This window comes from Plectropomus leopardus, chromosome 14 (genome assembly GCF_008729295.1).
Source record: "Plectropomus leopardus isolate mb chromosome 14, YSFRI_Pleo_2.0, whole genome shotgun sequence".
NCBI classification, from domain to species: Eukaryota; Metazoa; Chordata; class Actinopteri; order Perciformes; family Serranidae; genus Plectropomus; species Plectropomus leopardus.
The window spans coordinates 12,922,722-12,948,837 of NC_056476.1; the positions used below are offsets into that span (position 1 = coordinate 12,922,722).

General features: G+C 39.4%; 3 protein-coding genes across 3 annotated transcripts in view; 1 reads left to right on the forward strand and 2 right to left on the reverse strand.

Moving 5' to 3' along the window:
• luzp1 (leucine zipper protein 1) overlaps nt 1-10,487 on the reverse strand; it is a 62,331-nt gene extending 51,844 nt beyond the window's left edge. Inside the window, exon 1 of the mRNA XM_042500405.1 lies at nt 10,104-10,487. The gene's annotated coding sequence lies outside the window, so the exon portion shown is untranslated. The remainder of the gene's footprint in view (nt 1-10,103) is intronic.
• Nucleotides 10,488-18,663: 8,176 nt separating this feature from the next.
• ptafr (platelet-activating factor receptor) lies at nt 18,664-21,807 on the forward strand. Its single transcript, XM_042500853.1, has 2 exons — nt 18,664-18,771; nt 19,517-21,807. Exon 2 carries the CDS (start codon nt 19,523-19,525, stop codon nt 20,696-20,698), a length of 1,176 nt encoding a protein of 391 aa, XP_042356787.1. The 5' UTR covers nt 18,664-18,771; nt 19,517-19,522; the 3' UTR covers nt 20,699-21,807.
• A 143-nt stretch (nt 21,808-21,950) lies between these two features.
• On the reverse strand, nt 21,951-25,960 carry LOC121953159. Its single transcript, XM_042500071.1, has 6 exons — nt 25,854-25,960; nt 25,678-25,755; nt 24,303-24,587; nt 22,504-22,632; nt 22,390-22,417; nt 21,951-22,281 (listed from the first exon to the last, which is right to left on the reverse strand). The coding sequence occupies exons 1-6, from the start codon at nt 25,897-25,899 to the stop codon at nt 22,155-22,157; spliced, it is 693 nt and encodes a 230-aa protein (XP_042356005.1). The 5' UTR covers nt 25,900-25,960; the 3' UTR covers nt 21,951-22,154.
• Nucleotides 25,961-26,116: the final 156 nt, after the last annotated feature.

Sequence of the window (26,116 nt, forward strand, 5' to 3'; positions counted from 1 at the left end):
TTCTTCAAAAGTAAGAAGACATACTTGATCAATCCCTGAGAGGAAATTCAAAACCCCAGTATAATGGTAGGGTAAACACTGCACTGCATGAAATGGAGAATAGGGACCCGAGCAGTTGGGGGTTTGGTGCCTTGCTCAAGGGCACCTCAGCAGTACCCAGCAGGCAAATTACCACTCTCCAATCCACACTCCATACTTTGTCTGTACAGGGATTTGAACTGGCGACAATCCGGTTCCAAAGCCAAGTACCTATGGAATGAGCTACTGTCGCCCCCAAAAATGTGAATGTTAAATATGTCAAAACATATTATTAGAAATAAAGCACAATGGTGCTACAGAGATGCCCTGGTATACAAATCATAAACCCCATGTAAGGGAACATGCTTGTTTTCCAGAAAAAAATCACATCATCAGTGGGAAAAAAAAGAAATGACCATTCACAATAAAATTGTGACACATTTGGCAATCACAAAGTCTGTAAAAAAAATCACAATAATTTTTTTTTTTGCATATCATGAATCTTACAATTAAATTTAATCTCTGTTCTTATTCGATAACTGCTAGTTAATAAAAACATTAGTTGAACCCCGTCTGTGATACCAAGTTTTCAACTATGTTTATTCCTCTGATAAGCTGCAATGAGTTTGCATTCACACTGGATGTTATTGATTGCAAAAGTAAGACAAAAGCCTTAAAATATGACTCAAATAAGAAACTGAGTCTAAAGACTAAAGTCAATGATTCAGCAACTTGTACTCGACGCTAACTACGGCGTCTCTCTGCTCCCAAGTGATAAGGAAATGGTGGACAGTTGGGAAACCAAAATGAAGACCAGATGATTTTTTTTCCTCTTCAGTTACCAGCTTTAGAAACATCCATCAACAGCAGGGCATCTGCCTGGGTTTGAGGGTTGCAGGGGCGCTATGGACGGGTGTTCATAAATTAAAATTCCTGAAATATGGCGCGTGGAGGCAGTTTAGAAGCCTGGTACAGGTCTGCATTACAACGAACACATAACTCCTGAGGAGCAGTGATAGAGAAGCACTGAAGACATCTGTTTTTAAGCCGGTGCACTTTAGAGTGAGTCAAGAGTCAGAGCCATTTATCATACAAAGATGCCCAGAATTGCATTTGTTATCAAGATTCTGTTAATGCTCAGGGTTTTAACAGCCACATGTTTTGGCCTCAGCAATTGTTTTTACAGTTTTAAACTTTTCTATTGTCAAAGAATAATTTACAGAGTCCAAGGTAAATTTAGAGACTAAAAGGTTGTATATGTTGTCATGCTTTCCTCTTGGCTTGGTAGTCTGTGGCTTCCAGCTACATACGGAGCACAATGATTTACAAACTTGTGGAAAAGTACAATTACAGCTCTGCATTGAGATGTGAGGATTTCTTCATAATGACAAAGGGAAGGCAACGACTGCCTGCCAAAATTGCTTAGATGACTGGCTAGCTGGCTTGTCACACATAAAAAGAATACAAGGAAATGGAAATGTGTCATTCAAAGTACCCAGCAGTCCTTAAAAAGCAAAGGGCTGGGTGAAGTTTCAGTAAATGTTTCAAAGACGCACGTTTTTCCTCAAACTTGATGATTCATTAGTGTCAGCTTCTCAGTGGCACAGCTTTGATACTTTATGATCCGCCCATTTTTGGCTCTGACTAAGCGTTTGTGCCGAGTGTAAAAAGTTGATCATATAACAGGAGCCTAATTTGCCCAAAAATGTCCTATTTCATAACCACCCACTCATGTAACAGGCTTGATAAACACATAGTAACTCAATAACGGGTCATACCAGAAATATCAGTTTGGCTGACTGGTTAGGGTTAGGAGTCTTGGTTACTCAATCTTGCTGAAGATTATGACACAAATTACAAAATACGTTTCTAAGTTTCTATATATAAAGTCTGAGAGGTTGTGAGGTGGTGAGTAACACATGAATACTTATTTAAATAAAGAAAATTATTTCTCCACAGCACTGTGTCAGCACCACAGAAATATCTGGAAGCATGCATTTATCATTCTGCTATATGGGAAAAATGCTCTGGCTGATTTGTAATTATTTAAACCAATCACAAGCCCCTTGAGTGGCTTTAAGACCTGAATGCAGAGACAGTGTCCTTGCAAAATAGTGCAAAACTTGTTTTGGTGGAATATTTACACTTAGGGAGGCGATTACTTTCATTAAAATGGCTGATTCTCCGCAAAAGAAATCACAACAGTAACAGATGTATGTCGACTGTGTGATCCAGCTTTTACTGACAAATAAAGACAAACAAAATTGGATAATTTGAGCTCTAAAGGTGAAGTCTGACTATACTGTAGCTTTGGAGCACATTAGACCTGTTAAAACCACGAGCAATTAGCTGGCTACATGTGGCTAATGCCGAACATTATTTCAACGATATCATAAAAGCTCGTGTGAATTGAACGGATCTGTACATTGGTGAAGTCAATGTCACTGGTACATGACACTGCTAGATAAAACAATGCGGCAAATCACCTCCGACTGGCAGTGTTTTTAAAAAAACGGATCAACATTGGGCATGACTGTCCTGCAAGGCAAAGTCTGTGCTTCTCCGGGTGCATTTACAACTCATTTTATTCATTGTAGTTCTTTACAGCAGTATTCTGCAACAACAAAGCAGGCATACGTTATTGCACAATCCAAATCTTCAACAGGTGTGCAATTTTCAAGGTTTAAGTTTTTAGCTCAGAGGTTGTTGTTTCCCATAGGAAACAGCATTTTTTAAAAAAAAAAACATGCCGATAGCTGAAGGAGGCCTAAATAGCTGATCTATAGCACACAGTCCACATCCAGTAGGTCAGACTACATTCAGGTCAAACTGAAAGTAAAACATAGTTGAAGCCCTTGATACACAGTAAAGTAAATGTAAATGCTTGTTAAGGTAAATATGTGGTTGGCCGATATGGCAATACATGCCATGATATGTTATAAAATGCATCTACTGTCCGATGCCACATTATTTATGCTAAAGTTGTATATTCCTTTACAATACCTGGGTGTATTATGTCATTGTACGACATGTAGCAAATTACTGAACAGGTGATCTATATTTTAGGATTTCAGGATTTGTAGCATAAAGTGATATGGCACCTTTATTTGTCAGGAATTTATTCAGTGGATTCACTGGTGAATTGGTTGGTTTTGTATTATGTTATGCATTACAGCCTGGTTTCGCTCCCTGAGCACAAAAATATGCCATTTGGACCATGCCCCCAGCATCACTATAATGGACTTTGACCCGGGGGAATGCTGCTCCTGTCCAACAAATAACAGCAAGTGTGGCGTTTTTAGCACTCAAAGCTGAGTGATTTTTGGTGACATCCACTTTTTCAAACCATAACCTTATCATTTTGTTGCCTAAACCTAACTGGCGACTCCCTTGTACCACTGACCCCCTCTGTGTCAAGAAACAATGCAAAAGGCTGCCCCAGCATCATTTCATGTATGTATTGATAGGAAACACAGAATTGCAAATATGGATTTACGCACATGGCACACTCATACTTTCACGTGGAGTGTAGTTTCAGTGTATCTTATTAAACATTAAGGCATAATATGGCAGTTAACCTGTATTGAAACTTGGCACGTTGATAAAATACAATAAGTCAAACAACCTCTTTAGAACGGAGCAGATGAAGTGATCATTTGGCCCGACTGATATCTTTTTCTCCCTGTTCTGATGAGAGAACAGACCTTTAATGTGGGTATCTGTTACTGTGGACTGGACACGGTCACATGCACATGCAGCCTGTGCTGGAGCAGATCTCCGTGATGAAACTGTTGGTTCACAGACACCTGTGTGCTGTGAGGCCTCAGTGAGTGACCGCGCCACCGCAGGACAGAGAGCCCACCAGAGCAGCTGGTAATGAGGAGGCCGTTTGGCACGCTTTGGAGGGCTAACGAGCGAGATTCATTCACACACGCAGAAGAAATTGTATGAAAAGAATCCATTCTTGCTCTGAATTCTTAAAGAGTGAGAGCACATGTCTGTTGCTCTGTGTGTCAGCGTATGTGTTAATGAGAGCCTGAGTGAGCCGTGTGAACACTTGGAACTGAGATGTGCTTCTGGCTACAACTCGCTGAGTGATTGACACTCTCTGCCTCTAGTATCCGATGACAGATCGACATGGCTGGGAACAGCATGGAGCAGAAGTGCTTTGGCACGCAGACATACATGCATACAGACACACACAACAAACTAACGAACTCACACAAAGTTCAAGTAGTTTGAACTCCAGCTGAAATCACACAGTCCTGCCCCTGTCACTGGCCCACCACTGATAAAGAAAGCTGGCAGGGAGGGCAGGCAGGAAGAAGGGAGCCATGGGAGGGAAAAGGAGCGGGAGAAAATGATGCAAGAGGCAGCCATTTGCATTGATATTGACTGATTAATCAGCTATCAGCTTTTTCTTGCTTCAAACTATCAAACATCCACAGTCATCTTCTAGTTTTCATCATTAAAAAAAATAACTCAAATTTATATACAACAGAGAAAAGCAGCAACTTTTAGAATCAAATAAGCTGAAAGCAGACAATGTTTAGATGTTGCTGAAATCTGTAATATACAATCATCCAATTATCCAATCCAGAAGGATCATCGATATCAAACAGCAAAAATATGCAGACATACACATGTTTGCACAGGACACAAGCAGATGAGATGCATGCGCCGACCCCTGGGGCTGCAGCTAATGTTTATTTCCCCAATCGACTTTCACAATTGATCAAATCATTTTGTTCAATATATTGTCAGAAAACAGTGAAAACTGCCCATCATGTTTCCCCAGGGAACAAGGTGACATCTTCAAATTGATTGTTTTGAATGGCAAAAATCCACAAAGCTCAGCTGCTCAGTTGACAATCACACAGGACAAAGATGGAATAAAACCTGTGCAAGTAGAAAGCAGGAAGAAATTGTGACAAAATAGTTGCAAGATAATTTTCTTTCTATTGTTTCAGCTCTTTCAACCTCCAACACACAGCACATACACAGCCACATTTAGACGTCTTTGTGGCGTTAAGCCATCCTCCTCCAAGTCTGCTAATAGACAGACAGCAACTCCAGCTGGCCTGCGTATTGTCAACAGCAGCCTCGGTCCCGGATACTGAGCCCATTATTGCATTATCACAAAACACACACACATATACACACAGACAAGCACTCACAAAGGATATACACTCACAGGCTGTGTGTGGGCTTTAATACACGCCTCTAAGAGATCATGATTCATGTGTGCTATTTCAAGAAGGCCCCCGGATTGTAACGCCTGCAATATCACTCTGTGTCCTGTGTGTGCATCCTCCGCTGCTCTATTCCTGGGTGAGAGGGTTACGGAGGCTAACAGTGAGAGACTACCACCACTAATAATAACCAACACCATCCGGTCCAAATTCTAACTGAGCTATCCATTACAGCTTATGAGGATGTATAGGTTTTTCTGAATGCTGACTTGTCTTTTATGGTTTATTTCTTTGAGAACAAACAAGCAATAGTGACAATTTAAGTTTTCATCATTATGTTAACAATCAATCCTTTTGCAGTAAATTAATCTGCAACTTTTTTGATAACTAGTTAATAATTTCTGTAATTTTTCAAGCAAAGAAATGCCAAATATTTGCTGGTTTCAGCTCCTCGGATGTCCTTTGTCATATGTGAGTATCTTTGTGTTTTCAACTGTTGGTAATTTAAAACCAGTAATTTGAATACATCACCTAAACCAAACCATGAGCTGAATAATCAAGAAAACACTGTCGGAGTTATTGCTAATCAAAATAATGTTGTGTTGTTGTTGGATTGCTACCAGAATTAACACAGATGGCAATGTACTGCGAGGGATTTTATTTTTAAAGAGACAGTTGATCCCAAAATCAAAAACACATAATTTTCCTCCTTGTAGTGCTATTTGTTTCAGTTTGAATTGCCAAGTGTTGGAGATATCAGCCCTAGAGATGTCTGCATCTCTTGAATATAATGGAACTAGGAGGCACTCAACTTGTGGTGCTCAAAGCACCAAAAAAATAGATCTGAAAAACTCAACAACAATGTCTCTTTCCAGAAGATAATCTACATACATGTATATGAGCAGTTTCATGTAGGAACCATTTTCTTTCTACCAAACTACTCCTGTCAACCGCATCACCATGCAGACGGGAGCGTGCGTCGATTCATGGATGAGAGGCTCATGCTTGTGACAGCGTTAGATGTAAACATAAATGGTGTCCTCATCATCTGAGCTATAACATTAGGTGAAAAGGCAGAAAATAGTTCCAACATGAAACTGCTCACAACAAGGTCTGTTGATTATCTTGAGTCACATTACTGTTGAGTAAGTTAAAGGTAATTTTTGGTGCTTTGAGCACAAGTCGAGTGGCATCTAGTTCCATTATATTGGAGAGAAGGCAGACATCTCCACAGCTGATATCTCCAAAACTCAGCAACTCACATCAAAACAGTTTAGATGTATAAATATCATTACAGGTAAGAGGAAAAATATGTATTTTTGATTTGGGAATGAACTGTCCATTTAACTTTTAATATTAGCTTAGTGTCTTTCCACTTTATTTCTTCTGAATTCTGATAATAATAAAGGTTGATGTTTAGAAAAACATCACACTATTTCTCAATATGTTTCCATCCAACTAGGCAATAACAATATCCATTTTATTTGAATGCACTTGCAACAAATGACGTCAATGTCCACATGCTGTAATTCCACACTGATGTGATGGTGCTACACTAACAGCAGGGGCTCTGTGCATAAACCTTGATGTGCGGAGTGGCGGTAATACTACCACTGACAGGCCGGGTTTGACATTCCCAGCGGTTTGATTCTCCCAGGCAGAAAACCTCAATATTTTAATTTAATCCCCAGAGCAGTCATTTAGCCACTCCGTAATCCCCAGGTCCAGTGCTTAGTCTGATAATTACCCTTATTGGACACCCATAATGATTAGTTTTTGGTTTCACCCAAAGCAGTGCAGGCAGTTTCATAGGGCGGTCGCGGCGTTCTGCGGAGTGGAAAACCAATCATGCGTGGTATAGCCCAGGTCATAAAAGAGGAGCAAGGGGTATGATTATTACTCTGCATGGCAGGCGACAACTCCTGGACAGGACATGGTGCAAACTCTCTTTGTGTAACTTTCACTTGTTGCCATCGATATCACTTTAAAGATCATAAAACAGGTGGTGGTGGCACTTTTACTGTGTCAGCATTAAAAACGCTCATGTTCAATTATCCCTCCTGAGAGCCAGTGCAACCAAATCTAACTTGGAGCATGATTTCCCAAGACTGTAAATGCACGGATCAAGCAGTGATCAGGGGAAATTTAGACATCTCACTCTCCACTTTGCTGCTACTCTCATTTAATTTTCCCTATTGCATCTCTCCCAACATTTCCAAACTGACAGCACAATCTGCAGACATTCCCTCCACATGCGGTGTCACAATCCCCTCCAAAAATACCATAGGAAACCCTTTTTGCACATCTACCGCTGTGACAAGCCGCCATGCAAGTGCCTGTGCAGAGTCCAGGAGGAAAGTGGATTCCCAGCAGCTCAGGCTGGTAGCTCAGCTGGTATAATCTACTGCTGGCTGGGAGGGCGAGCCTTACTGGAAAATCATCAGTGATTTTTTTTGTCTCCTTCAAGTCTGAAACAGGTCAAGGCAGGTCCCCTCCATCTCCTTCCCTCCCTGTGCTGCTCTTTACGAGCCCCACCTGGCAGATTAGTATTCCACCACTACAACTAGCTTTTTCTGCTGTTGACACATGCACACACACTCCTCTATTACTATTCTGGTTTGGGCATTACAGGACACGTACTATTCAGACTTCAGGCTCTGCCACCTTGGTTTCATACATGTATGTGCAGCCTTGCAGCAATGCAACACATTCCAGCTCACGTGAAGGAAAACAAACAGATACTCAAACAGAACAAACACGTCTTGCAACTTGCAACTTCTGGGTGTTTTGGTTAAGGATTAATTTGTCAATTTAATCTATAAGATGACATTGCAGTTTCCAAAAGCTGTAAGTGACATCTTTAAATTGCTTTTTTTTCACCTATAAACAGTTCAAAACTCTAAATGACGATGATAAAGACAGTGAGAAGCCCCATATCCACATGTTTGAGAAGCTGGAACCAGATTAATTTTCTGTCGATTGACTATAGGGTTGCTATGGTATCAGATTATATGATAAACGTCTCAGAAAATATCGCTGATGTTTCACAGTATCACAATATTACAGAATTATTACTATCTGTTACAATTATCCTTGAAGGAGTGAAAAAAGAGGGTCATTCGTTTAGTAAAACAAATGTTTTATCACTATAACTGAAACCTGAAACCATGTTTAATGGACATATGTGTATGAAGTCTCCCTTTTGGAAAAAAAACTAAAATTAAGGTGAAATTTTCTGTCCAATTGCAGTATACTGCTGCAACACTAACTGAATACTAACTTTCAGTATTTGTTCTCAGACTAACTTTCAGCACTACATCCAAGGCTGTAATGTTGTCCAAAAGAATTTATTTATTGATCCGTAGCAATTCTGAATATTTGAGATGGATCCAACACTCGTTTTCCACAACATCAAATTAACCCATACCAGCTGTTATTTCTTGCCCTATCTCACTTACTTTTTACTACAGTTGTACTGCTGTTGTCTGCTAATGAGGACAAGATGAGTCATCACTGTCATGTTAAAGCCTTATAACATTTATATTATAATAAAAAATACAACATGTTATGCCCTCAATGCCAACTTTTCCCCCATCGTATAGAAAATAGTATCAAATATCCCTATTTTAAGTATCAAATCAAAAATAGAAATTCCATTATCACAACAAAAGGCTAATTCAGTTGTTATGCAGTTTCACTGAGGTTGTCCAGCATCTAAAAACAGACCCCTGAACACAGGGACATGTGTGCAACTCATTTATTATCACTGTCTTCCAGCTGCAGTCAAAATGACTTAATTAGCAGTGAACTCATTCAACAGATTAAATACAGGTGGTGTTCAAATTCCCTTCAAAACCACTCTAACATACTTTGAGTGGTTTGAGCATGTCCTCCACTAGTTTATTCCTAGGTCAGTACAATGTATTTATGTCGACTTTGTGCCCAGCTGTTATTTTATAGTGTGATTAAGCTTCCCCCAAAATATATGTAGGTCATGCAGTTAATATGCTGGATGCTACACACAAATACTGCTGTATCTGCTGTCATATCTACCACAACCCATTCAGTGTTTTCTTTCTGTAAACTCTAGATCTCTGAGTGTGAGGTGTAGGAAATATAGCTGTGTATATGGGTAAACACAGATTTCTTGCTTTCCCATATCCTGGAGGAAAAGAGGGTCAAAACAGTGCCTCTGGCAGTCTGGTACAAAGTCTAGATGTGCTAGCTTCTGTTGCTGATACTGAATGTCAACAAAAAAAAACCTTTTGTCTTCATTCATAAAAAATACCCTATGGTTCAAAAAGACTGTGGAAAAGAAAAGTGGAGTTCATATATCTATATCTATATCTATATATATATATATATATATATATTGCATTTAAGATATCACTAATTATAGAAAAACATACATGGACGTCAATACCATGTACGAGTAGCCAACACTTCATTTTTTAATGTTTTCAGCCCCATGTTCTGAATTACAGCTGTTATGCAGTAGCATATATGAAAAAGCTTCGTTTTTTAAGTGCGTAGACGCAAGCGAATTGCAAACATGTAACAATTGTGTCACCAAATGCTTGAAACATATGAAAACTGCGACGTGTTCACAAAAAACGATATAAATAGTGTATGCACCGCTATATTTTAACCACCTCAGGTTTTCGCCGCAGTCCTGGATGCTTCCTTTTGGCTACAAAACGAGCAGAGGAGGAGAGGGACGACGAAGGAGGAGGAGAAGGAGGAGGGTTGAAAAACTTGCCGCAGTTCAGACTTCTGCAGTCCCGACTGAATGTATCCAACTCAGGAAGCCGCTGTCTGAAACCCCCCAAACCCCTGTCCCCCGTGTTCCCCGTGAAACACAAAATACACTAATAATAAAGAGACCAACTTTACCTCAGCTGGTCCACCTCCGGGTCAGAAAAACGCAGCGGTAAATCCACAACTTCACACGGTTTGAGCTCGTGTGGACGGTAGGACTCGCTGCTGCCGACACGGCGAGGACAAGTTCATCCACATATTCTCAAATGCTGGCGGAGAGTTGGAGGCGACTGCGTTTTTCGGCTTTCCCCTCTCCCTAAATCTTTGGTCGGTCCTTTCCTCTCGGATATTCCCCTCCCTGGCCCGTTTGAGATCAAACCATCACATTCCACCGCGTCCTTAACAATGAAAAAAGGTGGGTTTTCCTTTACTGCTGCCGGAGGACCCACCCCTCGGGATGACTCTGCCCGGTCTGACCGCAAAGAGAACGCCCTTCCCGGCTGCGAGGTCCCGCCTCTCTCCCCCACACAACATGAGTCTGGCCGGTGGGGAGGAATGAGTCCAAGCTGAGGATAGTCCGACTATCGCTTTCTCTCTTTCTCTTTGTACATATTATAAATTTGAATTGAACAAGGTATAAACTTCCTGATAAAACATAATCCTCCACACACAACATTATGCCACTATTTATATCGGTGGTTCCCAACTGGTGGGTCGCGGTCCAAAAGTGGGTCGCAGGTCATTCTGGATGGACCGGAAGAAACTAGTAAAAAGAAAAAAAAGTTGTTAATTTCTTTTACACACGCTCTTTTATTTATATTATTTTGAAGTGATGTTTCATGCTGTAGAGTGAGGCTACATCCACATTACTCCTTTTTAGATTTAAGACTGAGTCTCAAAACAAAAATGATCTGCAGGCAGGGGGCACCACCTGATAGCTCACCTGGTAAAGCAGGCGCCCCATGTACAGAAGATGTGTCCTTGCCGCAGGCCACACACAGTGTGTGGCTGAAACACGTCAGCTTTATTTTTATCTGTTACACCATGAACTAGCCTTGACAATAAAGCTTTTCAACATAAGAGGAGTGCCTTGGTTTTGCCCTTTTTTTCAACTGTTGTGACTCATTAAATGTTCAGGCAAAATGGGACATCTGGTAAGGTAACATGGGACGATCATGTTTGTTTGATATTTATATGATCAAATCCATCAATTCATTCATTAATTCATAAAATCATCATGAAAATATACTGATTGCAAGTCAAACAGCACATGAAATAAACATCCTAAACTATTTTTCTTGTTTTACCTTTATTATTTTAGCTAAGGCACTCTTTTTACAAAAAGAAAAAAATCATCATCCCACATGGCTCTCCTGGCTCACACACCAATAAAAATGATTGTTTCATGTAAAGCACATTTGTAATAATAAAGCATTAACATTTTCTGTGACTGGTAACTTATATTTAAAAAGTAGTAAAACCCTACTTGTCCCACTTTACCTGATGTCCCACTTTACCTGACTTCACCCTAGTAGACTTGCTTATACAACATGGTCTGCCATATGCAAAATTATAGCACTATTTAAGTAGTACCACTGGGAGAATAAAATACCATTAACAACAAACTTACTGTAAGCTTCCCATTGTATATCATAGTTTCAGTCCCTGTTGCAATGTAAACGAGTCATAAAGTCACTATAAACTCAATGACTCACACCTGTAGCAATGTTACAAGAGTGTTAAAGTATGCGAAATGGGTTAAAACACTGATAACATTATGCTAAATGCATTTTCCAGTAGCATAGACATATTATAAATCCCCACTGCATTGTTATTAAGCTTTTATTTTGGTTTGTGTGCGCTGTAATGCCCATAAAATTTCCAGGAATGGCAGACTGACCACCACAAAAATGCTGATTATTCTGCATATGCTTATAAATGTGAAAATACCACAGTTAAAGTTACGCAACTTTTATGGTTTAAGGTTGAGAAAGTTGAGAAAGTTGAATGTGGGGGCTCTCTAAGTTTTACATTAAGAAGCTGTCTGAAATATTTGCAGCTGAGACCCCGGACCCCTATTTGACAAAAATGCACCTTAAAGAACCCTTTACTCTGCATTGGGGAAAAGTGGCTCAACAGGGATTTATTTTTACTACATGATTATCGTGGGCAAAACGACAATATAACAATATAATATATGTAAATATATTATCACTTTCTTCCCTTGAGTCCAGCTCAGAGTGTCTGACCTCCAAGACTGACACACGGATCAATCTGTACTGTATCACACCCAACTAAATTTCAAAACTTGCTTTTATCTTTGTAAATCCAGTGTAAAATTTCTGAGGCGTCCTCATAGTCTCAAGCACTAAAACTATGGCTAGTTTGTCCTTTTTTCAGGAAAACAAAGTACACTGACTGTGTTAACTTCAAGTCCAACTTGATGGCTGTAACAGAAGCTTATTGTTTATGTGAACTGCAGCATGATTATGGTGCGGCTGTAAATTCTTTATTCTCTGTCAGTTACGTAACTTTGGAAATTACTTTAGTAAGATGATAAAATATGTTTTAACTATCAAGCCAGCCAGGTGACAAACACACACACACACACTCTCTCTCTTTCTCCCTCTGTTGCACATTGTGAGGTGTAAATTTCTTTATCAGTTTAGTGATTCTTGCAGAACGCCACTTTATTCAGCACCAGAGGAGGACATAAACACAAATTTTAAGCTTCTGTTGCATTATCAAAAACAAGTGCTCAAAAGTGCCTGATTGCAATTCAAAAGTAACATCAGCAGCACACTGTTGTTCTCTGCATACACGAGAGGCTGGAGAATACAGATATTGGATCTAAAGTGCCTGATGTTAATCTGTGTCTTGTGTGACTTAAACGGTTGTGTCATCAAAACAGTCCTCTGTGGAGATTCCCACAGCCAAGCCTTTTGTTTTCCCCCTCATTAAACATCCTGCCCTCATAAAAGGCCATACTGCTCTAATCATATCATTTCACACCATGGGCTGGACGAGATTTGAATGTTACGCTGTTGCTCTCTCCGGGTGGGGAAAAGGCCAAAAACAACAAAAGAGACATTAAATCCTTTCAGAAGCTGCTGCAAGCTAAAGGCACAACCAGGCATGCCCAGACACCTGAGCTCCAGGTGTATGTGAATATGCATACATATTTCTGTATTTCTTGTTGTATATTTCTAATGTTAATTTGTCTTTAAAAAGAAAGGCACAGCGTGAGATGGAAACATAGTTTTAGGAGCTGAGGAAAAACGGGTTTATCTCTCAGTTTCCAGAGCTACTAGTCTGCTCTAGGCATTAGATCAACTCTTGATCTATGGAGAAGTAAAGCACAAAAAATCCATCATGGCAATAGAAACAGTGAGATGACATATAAGTAAAGACAGGCATGGAAAATGCCTCTTCTTTACGAGGATGTGCACTGGCCATGTTTCATCCATCTTGATAGGGTTGGCTCATGCACAGACAAGTTTTCTGTCATTCTGGGAATTTGCCTTAATACATCAAATGATATAAATGCAAATGCATACTACAGACTGCGATCTAATGCTTAAAGACAGGGTTGCAGGGAATGTAATCTCTTGCAGCACATACTGGAGCACACACACTGGAATCAGGAAGAGTGGTGGTCAGGCCAACATCCTTCCTAATCACAAACATCCTTCACATTAACATTAACATGTTCATTCTAATAAAAAATTTGCAGCAGCAGAAATCCTAATCAAATTAACACACTGTCTTTCAAAAGGAAGCCCCATCATTTTGCAGTTCACATTTGAGCTATTTTATCTTATCCAGAGCGGCTTGCAGTGGCTGCAACAGCAGACTAATCTCCAATAATCCTGCATAGATCACCAAAATTACAAGCAGCCAATAGTACAAAGTGCAAGGATAAGGTCAACAATCACCTGACGTTATTCTTTTGATGACAAAATGAGCATGTAAAAGAAAAAAATTAGATCAGAGTAGGAGGATTTAATGCCACAGTATGACTAAAGCTTTCCTACTTTGTGTCCATTTTGCAGTGGGGATAAGGATTAATGTGCTTAATTCACTGTCCTCTCAGAGTGGGTTATGGCCAGTATTTAAACAGATGTAACCCTGATGGATTGGAAATGTGGGGCAGCTTGTCATGGAGAGAAACATGCACTTATCTAAAGCTGTCAAGCTCTGACAGCATTGTGCAAGATTGTGTAAACTAACATCAATTTAGCGTGCAGATGTCATGTTTTTTAAAAAGAGCATCACTTGTACAGCACTGTATCCAAATAGCTCAAAATCATGCCAGTCTTTTCAACCATTTGAAATCTGAGCAAGTAGGCTGCAATGAACAATTACAGATGAAATGACCCAAAAATTAACAAAAAAATTGGTCAAGAGTAAATTATCTGAATATTAGTTTAAAATAAAAGAAGCAAAAAAACAAACAAACAAAAGAAACAAACAAAAAAAAGCATAAATAAATAAAAGAAAAGAACAACAAGAAAGAAAAAAGGAAAAGACCTGGAAAAAGTAAAAAACATAAAATTCTAATAATATTGTGACATAATTTCAATATGTAATTATGATAATTATAGGTATAGTTTTTCCCTTACATTTTTTCCTTTTACCACTTAGACATCTTTCCCAGCTTTTTAAAAATAGTTTTCTAAATCTACTAATTTAGTGCTAGTAGTGGAACATTCATCACCAAGTTGCTCATTGCCTTTTTCTTATTTTGTTTTTTCTTGTTATTTGTTGTTCTTTTAAAGAAATTGCACAATTTACTCTGGGTTCAAAGGTTTAAATATTTGCGAGAGAAAGCAGCGCTTGAAAAGTATGTCTCTCCACGTTCAAAGGGTTAATAATGGGTGACTTCCAGCAGCTCTTTCTGAGTTTTTTTATGTCTTAATTTGGAAATACACAGAATGTCCCATGAGAGAAAAAAGACCTCCAAATCCTTTGATGGGAGTAAAAAGAAAATCTTGTCTTACTGTCAGGTCCTATATTATCTTGAAGTACAGATGCCTCAGCCTGTCTTGCTCACCCTCCCGTGGCCCTCTCTTTCTCACTGCAGGGGGACATTCCTCAAACCTCAGCCTCTGGCATGCAGTAAATCTGCTTGAGAGAGACCTACACTCTATGGTCTGACAAGAACCCTCTGCCAAGCAAGATGTGCAGCTAAACACAGATTTATCAGTTATCAGCATCCTATTTTCTCCTCTGTTCTTCATAAGCAGCCTAAGCGTGCAGCCTGGGGTCTGTAAAATATCCTACCAGGGCGTTTCATGTCTGCCAGAGGCAAAATGCCATGGATCAAGGTGAGGTGGAGGAGCAACTGTGGAAAGGTGTTAATGGGACAAGAGGAGCTCCGCACAGGCAGCTCCCTCCCTTCCTGCCTCTCTGAGGAATGCATGACTCTGATTTCTGACTCTATAGGTTTTACATGGCAATTTAAAAAAAGAACGAAAAAAAATTATGAGGCCCTGGCAGCGTTCCCTTGCTGCATCTCGGCACACCTGGACTGAAAGTGCAACCACTCCTTGGGAGGAAGGATTCCTTGGACTGACCTATGCAGCAGTGCAGAACATCAGGGATCACCTGCATGGATCTGTGTCTGATTATTATTATTATACATTTTTGTCCCGGGCCATTCAGAGGCCGTATAGAGGAGTGTATTTGATAAAAGAATAAAAAAGCTGGCATGCAGGCAGGAGCCAGACGCAGGTGTAGTGCATGAAAGAATTTGTGAAGCATATCACTACTGCCATGCCAGTGCAAAATGGGATGTCTATAATTCAATCCAACTGTTATTTATAATTGCGCTGTAAATTTTTTCAAGCTGGTTCCACATAAAAACTAAAAACATAGGTTTCTATTTCAAAGGATACTTTAAAGGGATAGTTCACCAGAACTAGATATTGGTCATAGAGATGTCTGTCTTTTTTCGAATTGTTTGTGTGTGGACCGCAAATCACCAAAAATAAATAAATGAAATTAAATTGAAAAACTCTACAGCAATGTCTTTTGCCAGAAACCATGACCAGTTCTTACGTGAAACTGCTCACAAAAAGGGATCTGTGGATTATCTTGCGTAACCAGGTCATGATTTCTGGAAAGAGACACTGCTGTAGAGTTTTTCAAATGTATTTTGTTGGCACTTTGATGACCACAAACCGAGTGCGGTCATTGTATTGGAGAGGAGGCAGACATCTCTACAGCTGATATCTTCAACACTCGGCAATTTACACCAAAACAATCTGGAGTCCAAGAAAGCAAATAAGCCTGTTATTACAATTCCTTAAATGTGTACCTAAAGACACAGAGAGTTTCAATGATGTATTCTTTAACTACAAAAGGAATGGTCTTTGGAGAGTCTAACAACAAAGTATGCTGGGTAATCTACTAAAACACTGATCATGTTTCAAACACTCAGCAGAACATTCATGCAACTCATCATTTCCAGTCATGTGGCTTCATGTCAGAATAACTCATATTTATAAGACTGAGTCGCGTCTCAGAATTTTTGAGCAGAATAAATTATTGAATGAAATGTATCTGACAAAAGATTTGTTGTTTCTGCTGTATTGTTGTATGATGTTTTATAGCGTACACAATATACAACCAAAAACACAAAACAGTAACACATACTGTACTTTGAACCAAACCAAATCTCACATAAGCTGCTCTCTTTTTCATAGACAAATCTCATCTGCTTGCAGTGGAATCTCTTGAATCCACACCCAAACCACGAGCAGCAAAATGTATCATGAAAAGATTTTTTCTTCTTCTTCTTCTTCTTCTTCCTCTTCTTTTTTTCTTTTTTTTTTTTTACAGTGTAGGCCTGTATACCCAGCAAATGGCACAGCACGTCTGGCAGTCATGCAGGGCACAACCACCAAAAAGCTCTGCTCTCTTGTTCCACCGCCAAGCCATAATAACAGCAATAAGGTTTGGGGAGGCTCGTTAACCTTAATCTTGGAATTATACTGTGGCACCAGGGAGAGGAAAACGTGTTGTTGTGTGTTTGTACATAGGAGCCGGAATTAAACATTTACCACAGAGGGGAGGCTGCTACTGCTTTGAACAACACAGAGAGTGAGAGTGGTGGTTCATGCAGCTCACACAGGGCTGTATGGAGTCTCACCTGGGCCAAAATCACAGCATCACTTTTCTCTATTTGAAGCATGAGTCCTTTGCTCTTTTTTATTAGCCTCTTCTGCCCCCATGTGGTTATAATCCATTACTGCAACAGCCACAAATACAATTGTATGTGAGTCAGAGCAATGGTTCCCAACTTGTCCAGCCACAAGGTCCAGATTTTGCACTTAGTCATTAGTTCAAGGTCAACACAGGATATAAATGAACGCATTCAATCTCATTTAACAAACTGTATCTAACATGTGGGTTTGGAACACAATGAAATAAAATATATTGCAAAAATAAAGTCAAAGTGACTTAAAACTTAGTAAATAAATATCACTGCAACCAAAAAAGTGCAAATTATTGCTTCAAGATCAGTGACATGAAAATACTGCAAGGGCCAGTTAAGTTAATGGGCCAAGTAATACCAGGAGCAGTGCATGAAAATAGTAGCTTAAAAAGAAATGGGACTTGGAAAATAGAATACCTTTGCCAGAAATTCAAAATAAAGATGTTTTTATGTTTTTACAAATTTGATATTCTTGAATCACATCTGGTCCATTCAGAATGGACCTGTGACCTACTTTTGTACCACAACCCAGCAGTTGGGAACCACTGGGTTGGAGAACCACACAACAAATCTGGGGGTATACTATACAAAGGCAAAGATTTCAGGAGGGAAGCAGGTGACACTAATAATTAATTGTTTAATGTGGGAGTTTAAAAGAAAGTGAAACTTGAGCACTTATTCATAAAATTAGTTTGAGGCAAACTGAAGTCAGCGTTGTGAAAACTGTGTCTTTAATCTTTAGAAGAATCTCTCTCTCTCTCTCTCTATATATATATATATGTGTGTGTGTGTGTGTGTGTGTGTGTGTGTGTGTTAATTTTGATTACGAATTACCCTCTCAAAAAGGCATTGTAATGCAAGTAATAACTGCTGTAATTACTTCATCTACATTGGGTAACTTATTGCATTTGATTTAAACTGGGCAAAAAAGCAGGAAAATGAATAAATGAATAAACAGAATGAATTTTACATGTAAACGTTTTACTGAATTAATACATTTCTATGTATTCACTTTGTAAAGACCAACATTTGTTGGTAATTTAATTACATCTCTTTGTACATTACATCTTTTAATTACATCTGTGTTTTCTCAGTATAACAACAATAATAATAACAATAATAATGTCTAGTTATATCTAGAGTGATTCAAGTTATATTCTCGAGGGAATTAAGTGATTTTACTGTCTGTAATTCCTTGCTCGTATGACCTTGGATAAGTGTTTTTTTCCCTTAAATCCACCACACCACATAAATCACACTTTTTATGATCAGGGGAAGAAAGACTAACGATAAAATTCCGACATTTCCCCAAAGTGGGAGTGTTTTTTTCGTTTTGACGGACAGGAACAAACGAAATGTGAAGGTGAGAACGTGCATTGTTGCACCATACGGGGTTTTTCCTTTACCTCCTCCTCCTCCTGACACCTCCTTCGTCTTGAACTTTTGCAGCACTCTCAGGAACACGCCCATGCAGTCAATCAGTTTAACTGTTCTCGATAGCGTCTGAGACTTCAATATGAGACTTCAGTCTGAGACTTCAGTCTGAGACTTCCTCGGAGTTACTTGAGGAACAGGAACAGTCTGGTAAGCTGACAGGCAGAATTTTCTTTTGTTATAAGTTTTCTTTTTTGTAACACATTGAGGCAAACAGGTCAAATCAGGCCAGTTTTAAACTGTAAAACTGATTTGGACAAAACAAATTGAGACATGTCTTAAAATGTGTGTAGGTGCGTGCGTGTGTGTGTGTGTGTGTGTGTGTGTGTGTACATATTGTGTTGTAAAATTTTTGTTTATTTTATTTTATGTCACAAACGCATTCCCTTAATTTATTTACTCAGTTATTTAGTAATAGCATTTGTTGAGATGTAAGACTGTTGGGGGTGGGTGGGGTACAAAAACATTAAAAATATGTCTTTAAAATTAATAATATTTCATTTTACTTGGCTTTTCACTCACCAATGAGCTGTGAATTGAATATTAGCAATTAAGTAAGAAATTAGAGGATGAAGCTCTCAGAAAGGCTACAGAGGGGAAAACTTTTATTACTTAGACTTGTTTTACATACTAAGGTTATAATGTGACTTTTCTTATGCAAAAATCTTAATTTGTAAAGTGACAAGAAACTAAAGCTGTCAAATAAATGTAGTGAAGTAAAAAGTACCATATTTTTTCCTGAAATGTCGTGGAATATAAGTATAAAATGACTTGAAAAGAACAGACCCATGTAAAGTACAAGTACCACAATTTGTACTTAAGTGCAGTACTTGAGTAAATGTTCTTTGTTACATTCCACCACTGGACATGACACTGATGTCTCTGTCTCTCACAGACAGACATGCTGGCCTCAACCACAGTTGCCGTAACAGGGCCCCCTGTTCTGGGCTCTTCGTCCGGTAATGGCTCAACCTTCCTGGACTCTGAGTTTCGTTATATCCTCTTCCCTGTCGTCTATGGCATCATCTTCATCCTGGGCCTCTTCGCAAACATCTACGTGCTGTTCGTGCTGCGCTGCCTCCGTGAGGCCAAGGCCATGGGCGAAATCCGCATCTACATGACCAACTTGACCATTGCTGACCTTCTCTTCGTCTGCGCCCTTCCCTTTTGGATTGGCTATTACAGTCGACATGGAAACTGGGTCTACACAGACTTCATGTGCCGCCTGACTGGGTCGTTGTTCTTTATCAACACCTACTGTTCCATCCTCTTCCTCGGGGCCATCAGTGTCAACAGATACTGGGCAGTCACCCGGCCTCTGGACGCAGCCTCCTCAGACCACCGACGTCGTGGGATCATTGTGTGCGTCATCATCTGGTTGTTGACCGTAGCAATGGCCATTCCATCTCTGATATCTCCAGGAACCAACGCTGATGAGAGCGGTGTCATTCACTGTTTCGAGGGGTACCAAAATGAAACGGATGCGCACAAGAGAACAGTGGCTGCCACACACTTTGCAATAATTGGGATGTTTGTTATTGTGTTTTTTCTGGTCGTGGTGTGTAATTTCCTCATTGCCCGAGCCTTACTCTCTCAAAGTCCACCTCAGTCAGAGGTCAGGTCTGCAACCATTTTATCCAGGAAGTCCAACAAGACCATGTTCTCCTCCACTAAAAAGCCGAGGGGGGTGAAACGCAGAGCTCTGCAGATGTTGTTAGCCGTGGTGGGAGTTTTTGTTCTCTGTTTCCTGCCTCACCATGTAATCCAAGGCCTCTGGGTTCTGGCGGTGCTGCAGATCAAACAGGGCTGGGGACATGTAGAGTGGAGCCAGAAGACTCTTCAGGCACTCAATGACGCGCATCAAATCACCTTGCTTCTCATGGGGCTCAACTGCATTTTGGATCCTGTAGTTTATTATTTTGCCACGAGGAAGTTTAGAGGGTTCATCATGGCCCACATTAAAAAAGTTGTGAAGGGAGAGGGGTGCTCGCAGACGGTCACCTCACAGCTCTCAATGGACAGCAAGAATCAGAGCCAGAGATTCCACAATGAACACCAAGAGTGCGAAATGGATTGATTTAAAGGTCCAGTATGTAGGATTTAGGGCATTGTACAGGCAGAACTGGAATATATCACACTTGAGGTTGTGCTGTTGTACTGTGTGTCATCATGGCTACAAATATACAAATATATTTGTATAAAAAAGTAGATATGTGAGTGAAACAACACATTATTTTGTCGCTTCTCTGCAACTATAAACCATTGTAGAGTTTGTGCAGCGTAGGTGGTTCTGCACTCTCACAACTGAACATGCTTTCACAGACATTTTGTTGACATCTCTGCCTACTGTAGGATCTGCGGTCTGGATTGCACCAGTCCCTCTGCTCTTCCTGTGTGAAGTATAAGCTAAAAAGCAGAAGCTTTGCAAGCAGAAGTAGGTAAACAAATTGATTATGGCTGTGTGAATTCCGCAGGAGGACACTTTATCACTTCAGTCTATGAGATGAACTGATTAAACACCAGACACATTATTTAAATCCTCCCACAGGTGTTGTTCTGCACAAAGTAGGGCACTTAAAACAGCAGAGAAGTCAAGGATAACACAGATATTCAGAGCGTAGTCGTGTCTTTTTAGGTGCTTAGAGTGGAGTTTCTCAACAGATTACACACACTCTTCAACTTCGTGGGCGGACTCACTCTACCTGATATTGTCTCTGTAAACTATGTGATGAGATGGTTTTCTCACATCAGATAAGTTACAGGTTTTATAGCTTTGCCTGGACAAGTCATATCCTGTATTGTGAAACCAGGGAACAGAAGTAATAAAGCTTGAGCTACGTTTCCCCTCATGAATCCAGTATTGTGACACTGTATTTATGTCACATGGTAGAAATCCCATGATTTACTGTGACAGATAATGCCAGGGTTTATTACTGTTCACCTACTGTATATGTCTAACATGTAAGTTTTTTTTTATACTAACAGAATTTATGAAGCATTATTCATTCAATGGAGCAACTTTGGTTATATTTTATTTTTATATAAAAGTATGTGTAATGTTATTTTTAATCCTTCAGATGGAAAATATGCTGTTTTTACTTCAAATAACCAACTCTTGTAATTACAATTAGATTTTTTTGTGTTTTGTTTGCTGTATCATAATGATTAAAGTAAATTAAATTCTGACACAAGCTTTGACATATCTATCAATCTGTATACAGAAAAAAATGAAAAACGTGGTTTGAGACAGAAAATTATAGCAATTTACTGATTTTATTAAAATGCACAAACACAGAGAAGGAAGCCCCTCTTGCTGCTGGAAACATTTTCTATCTAGCTAGAACTACAGATGTGCAGGTTTTACCACATTCAGACTGTGTTAAATAACCTGTATCAAATTAGATTAAATCAAACATACATAGCAAACGCTAATCTATCAGGTTAAATGTTAGGCTCTCTTTGCAGAAATTCTGCTGCTGAAGAAAATGCTCTTTTTGTCTTTTTATTGCACATCTCCATCTTTCCATGGATGTTCATGACAGACTCGAGTACACATTATCCACAGCCACAATGGTGGGGTCCAGGTCAGTGTAGGCTGGGCTGGTGTTTGTGTAATTCATGTACACATCTCCGTCGATTTCAGGGTGTGGCAAACCTCCCCTGTTGTGGAGAAAAATGATGTTAATACAGTCTTTTGACACATCTGACTCACAGCATGTGAACAAAATGAAAACACCAATATAAATAGTTTTTCCTGTGAAGACTTACTTTGAAGACTTTTCAGGTCCAGGAAAACCTTTAGGAAAACCAATAAATTCAATTATCCACAGAACATTTGCTTAAAAATTGACCTAATGAGAAATGCTCCATTGTGGTTTTTACTTTTAGCTGCAGTGGATGTGTTCTGTTTGGTTCCAAATCTTTGGCAGCCCAGCCAAAAAAGAATTGCAATGTTGATGAACAAGGCCAGGAGAGAAAGGAAAAAGGCAGCTATTCCTAAATTCTCAGGGACTGTTGTGAGTCAGGGAAACAAAACAGAATTGGAGGAGAAAAGCTTTAGTGGCAGATAACAAAAACGACATTGAACAGTTAAAAAGATAAAAATTGGATTCTATATTTGTGCATGACAAACACAAAAAAATTATTTGTTAGTCATTCAAATATCAGATTGCATACTGTATACACTGATACCTGTGCATATGTTGACTGAAATTAACTCTGTATTGAGATACAAAAGATACGTATGAGGCAATTAAGGAACAGTGGTGCCACTGAAGTATTTTATACACGGGAGGGCACAGATACATTTAATTTCCAACTGTAAAATTTTCCATTAAGAATATACCACAATTCTTACAGCAACACAATTTAAACTTGCAATAACTGATTATTTGACTACTTTGGTAATATAATCACCTTTAAAAAGAATACTTCATCCACTAATGATTTTTATATTAGTTACTTACCCTGTATTATGCTTAAATTGTGAAGAAAGCATGTAATTCTTAAATGCTCCCACAATGAAAGAAGAATCCAAAAATGAAAGAAATTCTTCATAAACTGAAGTCATAGGGGTCATAATTAGCAAGAGCAAAACTATATCAAAACATCAGTTTACACAGTCTCACACAGTTTGTGCAGTTTAATCCAAATCTCATTTATCCAGTCATATGCCCAGTACTTCTCAAACACACACATTTTTTGTTAAAACCTCTATAATTACTACACTTCCACATTAACAGTGGCGTGGAAGAGTAGCATGCCAAGTTAAGGGCGTATGTTTGAAGTCTGCTTGTGCATTTGTGCTTATATTTTTATATAGTTTTGCTGTAAAAAGAGAACCCCTTTACTTTAACTCATCAAGAATTGTCTCAGTTTTTGGATTCTTCGTTCACTATGGATGCATGCAAGCAACAAGTTTTCTTCACAAATTCAACAAAACACAGGGATAAACAAATCATCATTTTGTGGGTGACATAATCTTTAAGTGTATTTGGCAAAGTTTGTTGGCAAACAGTGGCCTTTTTACACATCCAGCAGCAGATTTGTAGCAACGTATCATTCATCTGGAAATGTGTTTTTGTCCTACATTTGTACTTCCAATATTTACTTTTCTTCTAGATCTGTTTCTGATCTTTATTGACACTGGAGTTAAATAATTTATCTACCAGTCCTTTAAAAGGTGCATTCTGTGATTCTAATCCAAAACACTTTTTGTCAAATATTTCCTCACAGTCCACTAGCCGTCTGCTCTGTGCATATGCTAAAAAAATGGTGATCACACACAGCCCCAACACTTTTGCCACTACTCTCCCTCTTTCTCGTCCTCACCCACAACTAGCATAGCTAAACCATGATAGTATTGAAACATAAATGACATTAGAGATATTCCCATTGGAAAGGGTGTGTTTGTTTGGGAGTTGATTTAAAATATAAACAATCTTTATTCAGATTACTCCACCTTTAACTGCTAAATGCTTGACAATATTCACCAGCTATATGTTAACTAAGAGCCTATTTGCTGAAAACAGCTTCCCACCGTGGCCAAAAACATCTTTGGGAGCAGTGAGGGGGAGTCAAAACAGTCAAGTTTTGGGCTGGACAGCTGAAAAATAAGCTGAAAGTTGCATTCAACCTTCTTGGAGCTGAGGGGAACAGCAGAGTCAGAACAGACCACCAACCTGTCGTATGCTTCGAGACAATATAGACCGTATGTTCAGGGCTCGTCACGTTCTTCTGAGATAACCGGCTCTGGGCACGGCAGCGGTAAATCCCACTCTCCTCTGGCTCAGTTAGGGTCTGATCCCTACCAGTGCCCACTTCTTGCCAGGTCTGATTTTCTTGACGTTGCCAGACCCACTTGACTGAGACGGTCATGTTGACAGCACTGCAGTGCAGGTGGACTTTTTGACCTACTGCAACTGGGTAGTTTGGTGTGGCAACCAGCTGCAGAGGAGGTAGCTTTTCTGGTGAGGAAGAAGGGTGAGGAGGACACAGGAGAGAGAGCAGATAAGCCTTTTTGTATACAATACCAACGTATATTGGTATGGTATGCATTTTCAGCAACATTAGGGTCATAAGTCTGGGCCTAGCATGTCTGTTTTTTGGTCAGTCTATCTAGCACTTTGGTCCAGATTGAAATATCTCAGAAACAATTGGATGGATTATCATCAAATTTTGTATAGACATTCATGTTCTCCAATAATGAGTCAACTTGTTCTCATCCCAACTCGTCACATGGTGACATGCTCTGTCAATGACCTTTTGTGTCTACTTATGAAGTTTTAGGTATCCTTCTTTGTCAACTGTTTACACTCAGGGATGCCGTTATGGTGATGTCAACAAATGCACATGAAGCAGCATATGTTTACACAACAGCACATGGCAACCAAGGCGGACAGTCATGATGGTAAGGATAAGGCAACAAAGTCATGGATGGTTAGATTTAGGCAAAAGAGGCACATGGTAAGATGTAGAAAAAAAAAACACACAACGACACAGGAAGCACCCCTCCAACTGTTCTCCTCCCTAAAACACATTATGCTGTAAACTCTCTTTAATTTGTCTTGTCTGATTAAAATACTGCTGTCGTCTTCACTGAGAATTAACTGCTCAAAGTGGAGATTTATTGGGGGATAAAGACAACTATGTTTGGTGTTAACAGAGCAGATGGAGCATTTTGTAAGACATTGCCCCTTCGTGGTCATGCTTAAAATTGGCCTTGAAGACTGCTCCGCCTTGCCAAAATCACAAACAAAACATGATTTCTCAGAAACAACATTATTAAAACTTGTGGCCACAACATAAATCTATGGCATTATTCCATCATACAGTAAAGTCCTGTGTTTGTTTCTGTGTTTATTACCACTGAGAAAATCATCTAAAGACAAGGTGGAAACAGGAAAAAACATATCCAGAATCAGCGGCTCCTCCCACCCATTCAACATTAGCATGTTAGTGCTGGCGTTGTGAGCACAATATCATGCTAACATAAGCAGTTAGCTCAAATAGGGCTGCCAATGTGGCTTGTTTCTAAAACATCACTTTCTGTATTACCTTCTGGAGCCTCTGTAGGAATAGTCCTTCTTGTGGTAAAAGCACGGCTTGTAAACCCTGCTGTAATCTGGGATTTCACTGTAAAGACAACAAGAAACACAAATAAATGTTGACAGTATATCTGAAACCTATATTCTGGGTTCTGTTATTACATTCACCAATAAAAATGTCTTTACCTGTGCTCTCACACAAAAAGAACAGGAGAAAAAAGCTGAGCAGCATGTTGTTTTGAGATGAACACAAAGTAAATGTCGCACTCGCTTCAGGCGAACAGGTACAAGAATGAATCAAATGTTACAATCAAAGCAGAGGTGAGACTGGAGGAAGTGTGAGACTGGGAAACTGGAAGAAAAGGAAGTCTCAAGTTCCTTTTTGCAAATTATTAACAAAACAGCTGTGCAGAAATAATCAGTAACATACCGTAATTTGATAAACAAGG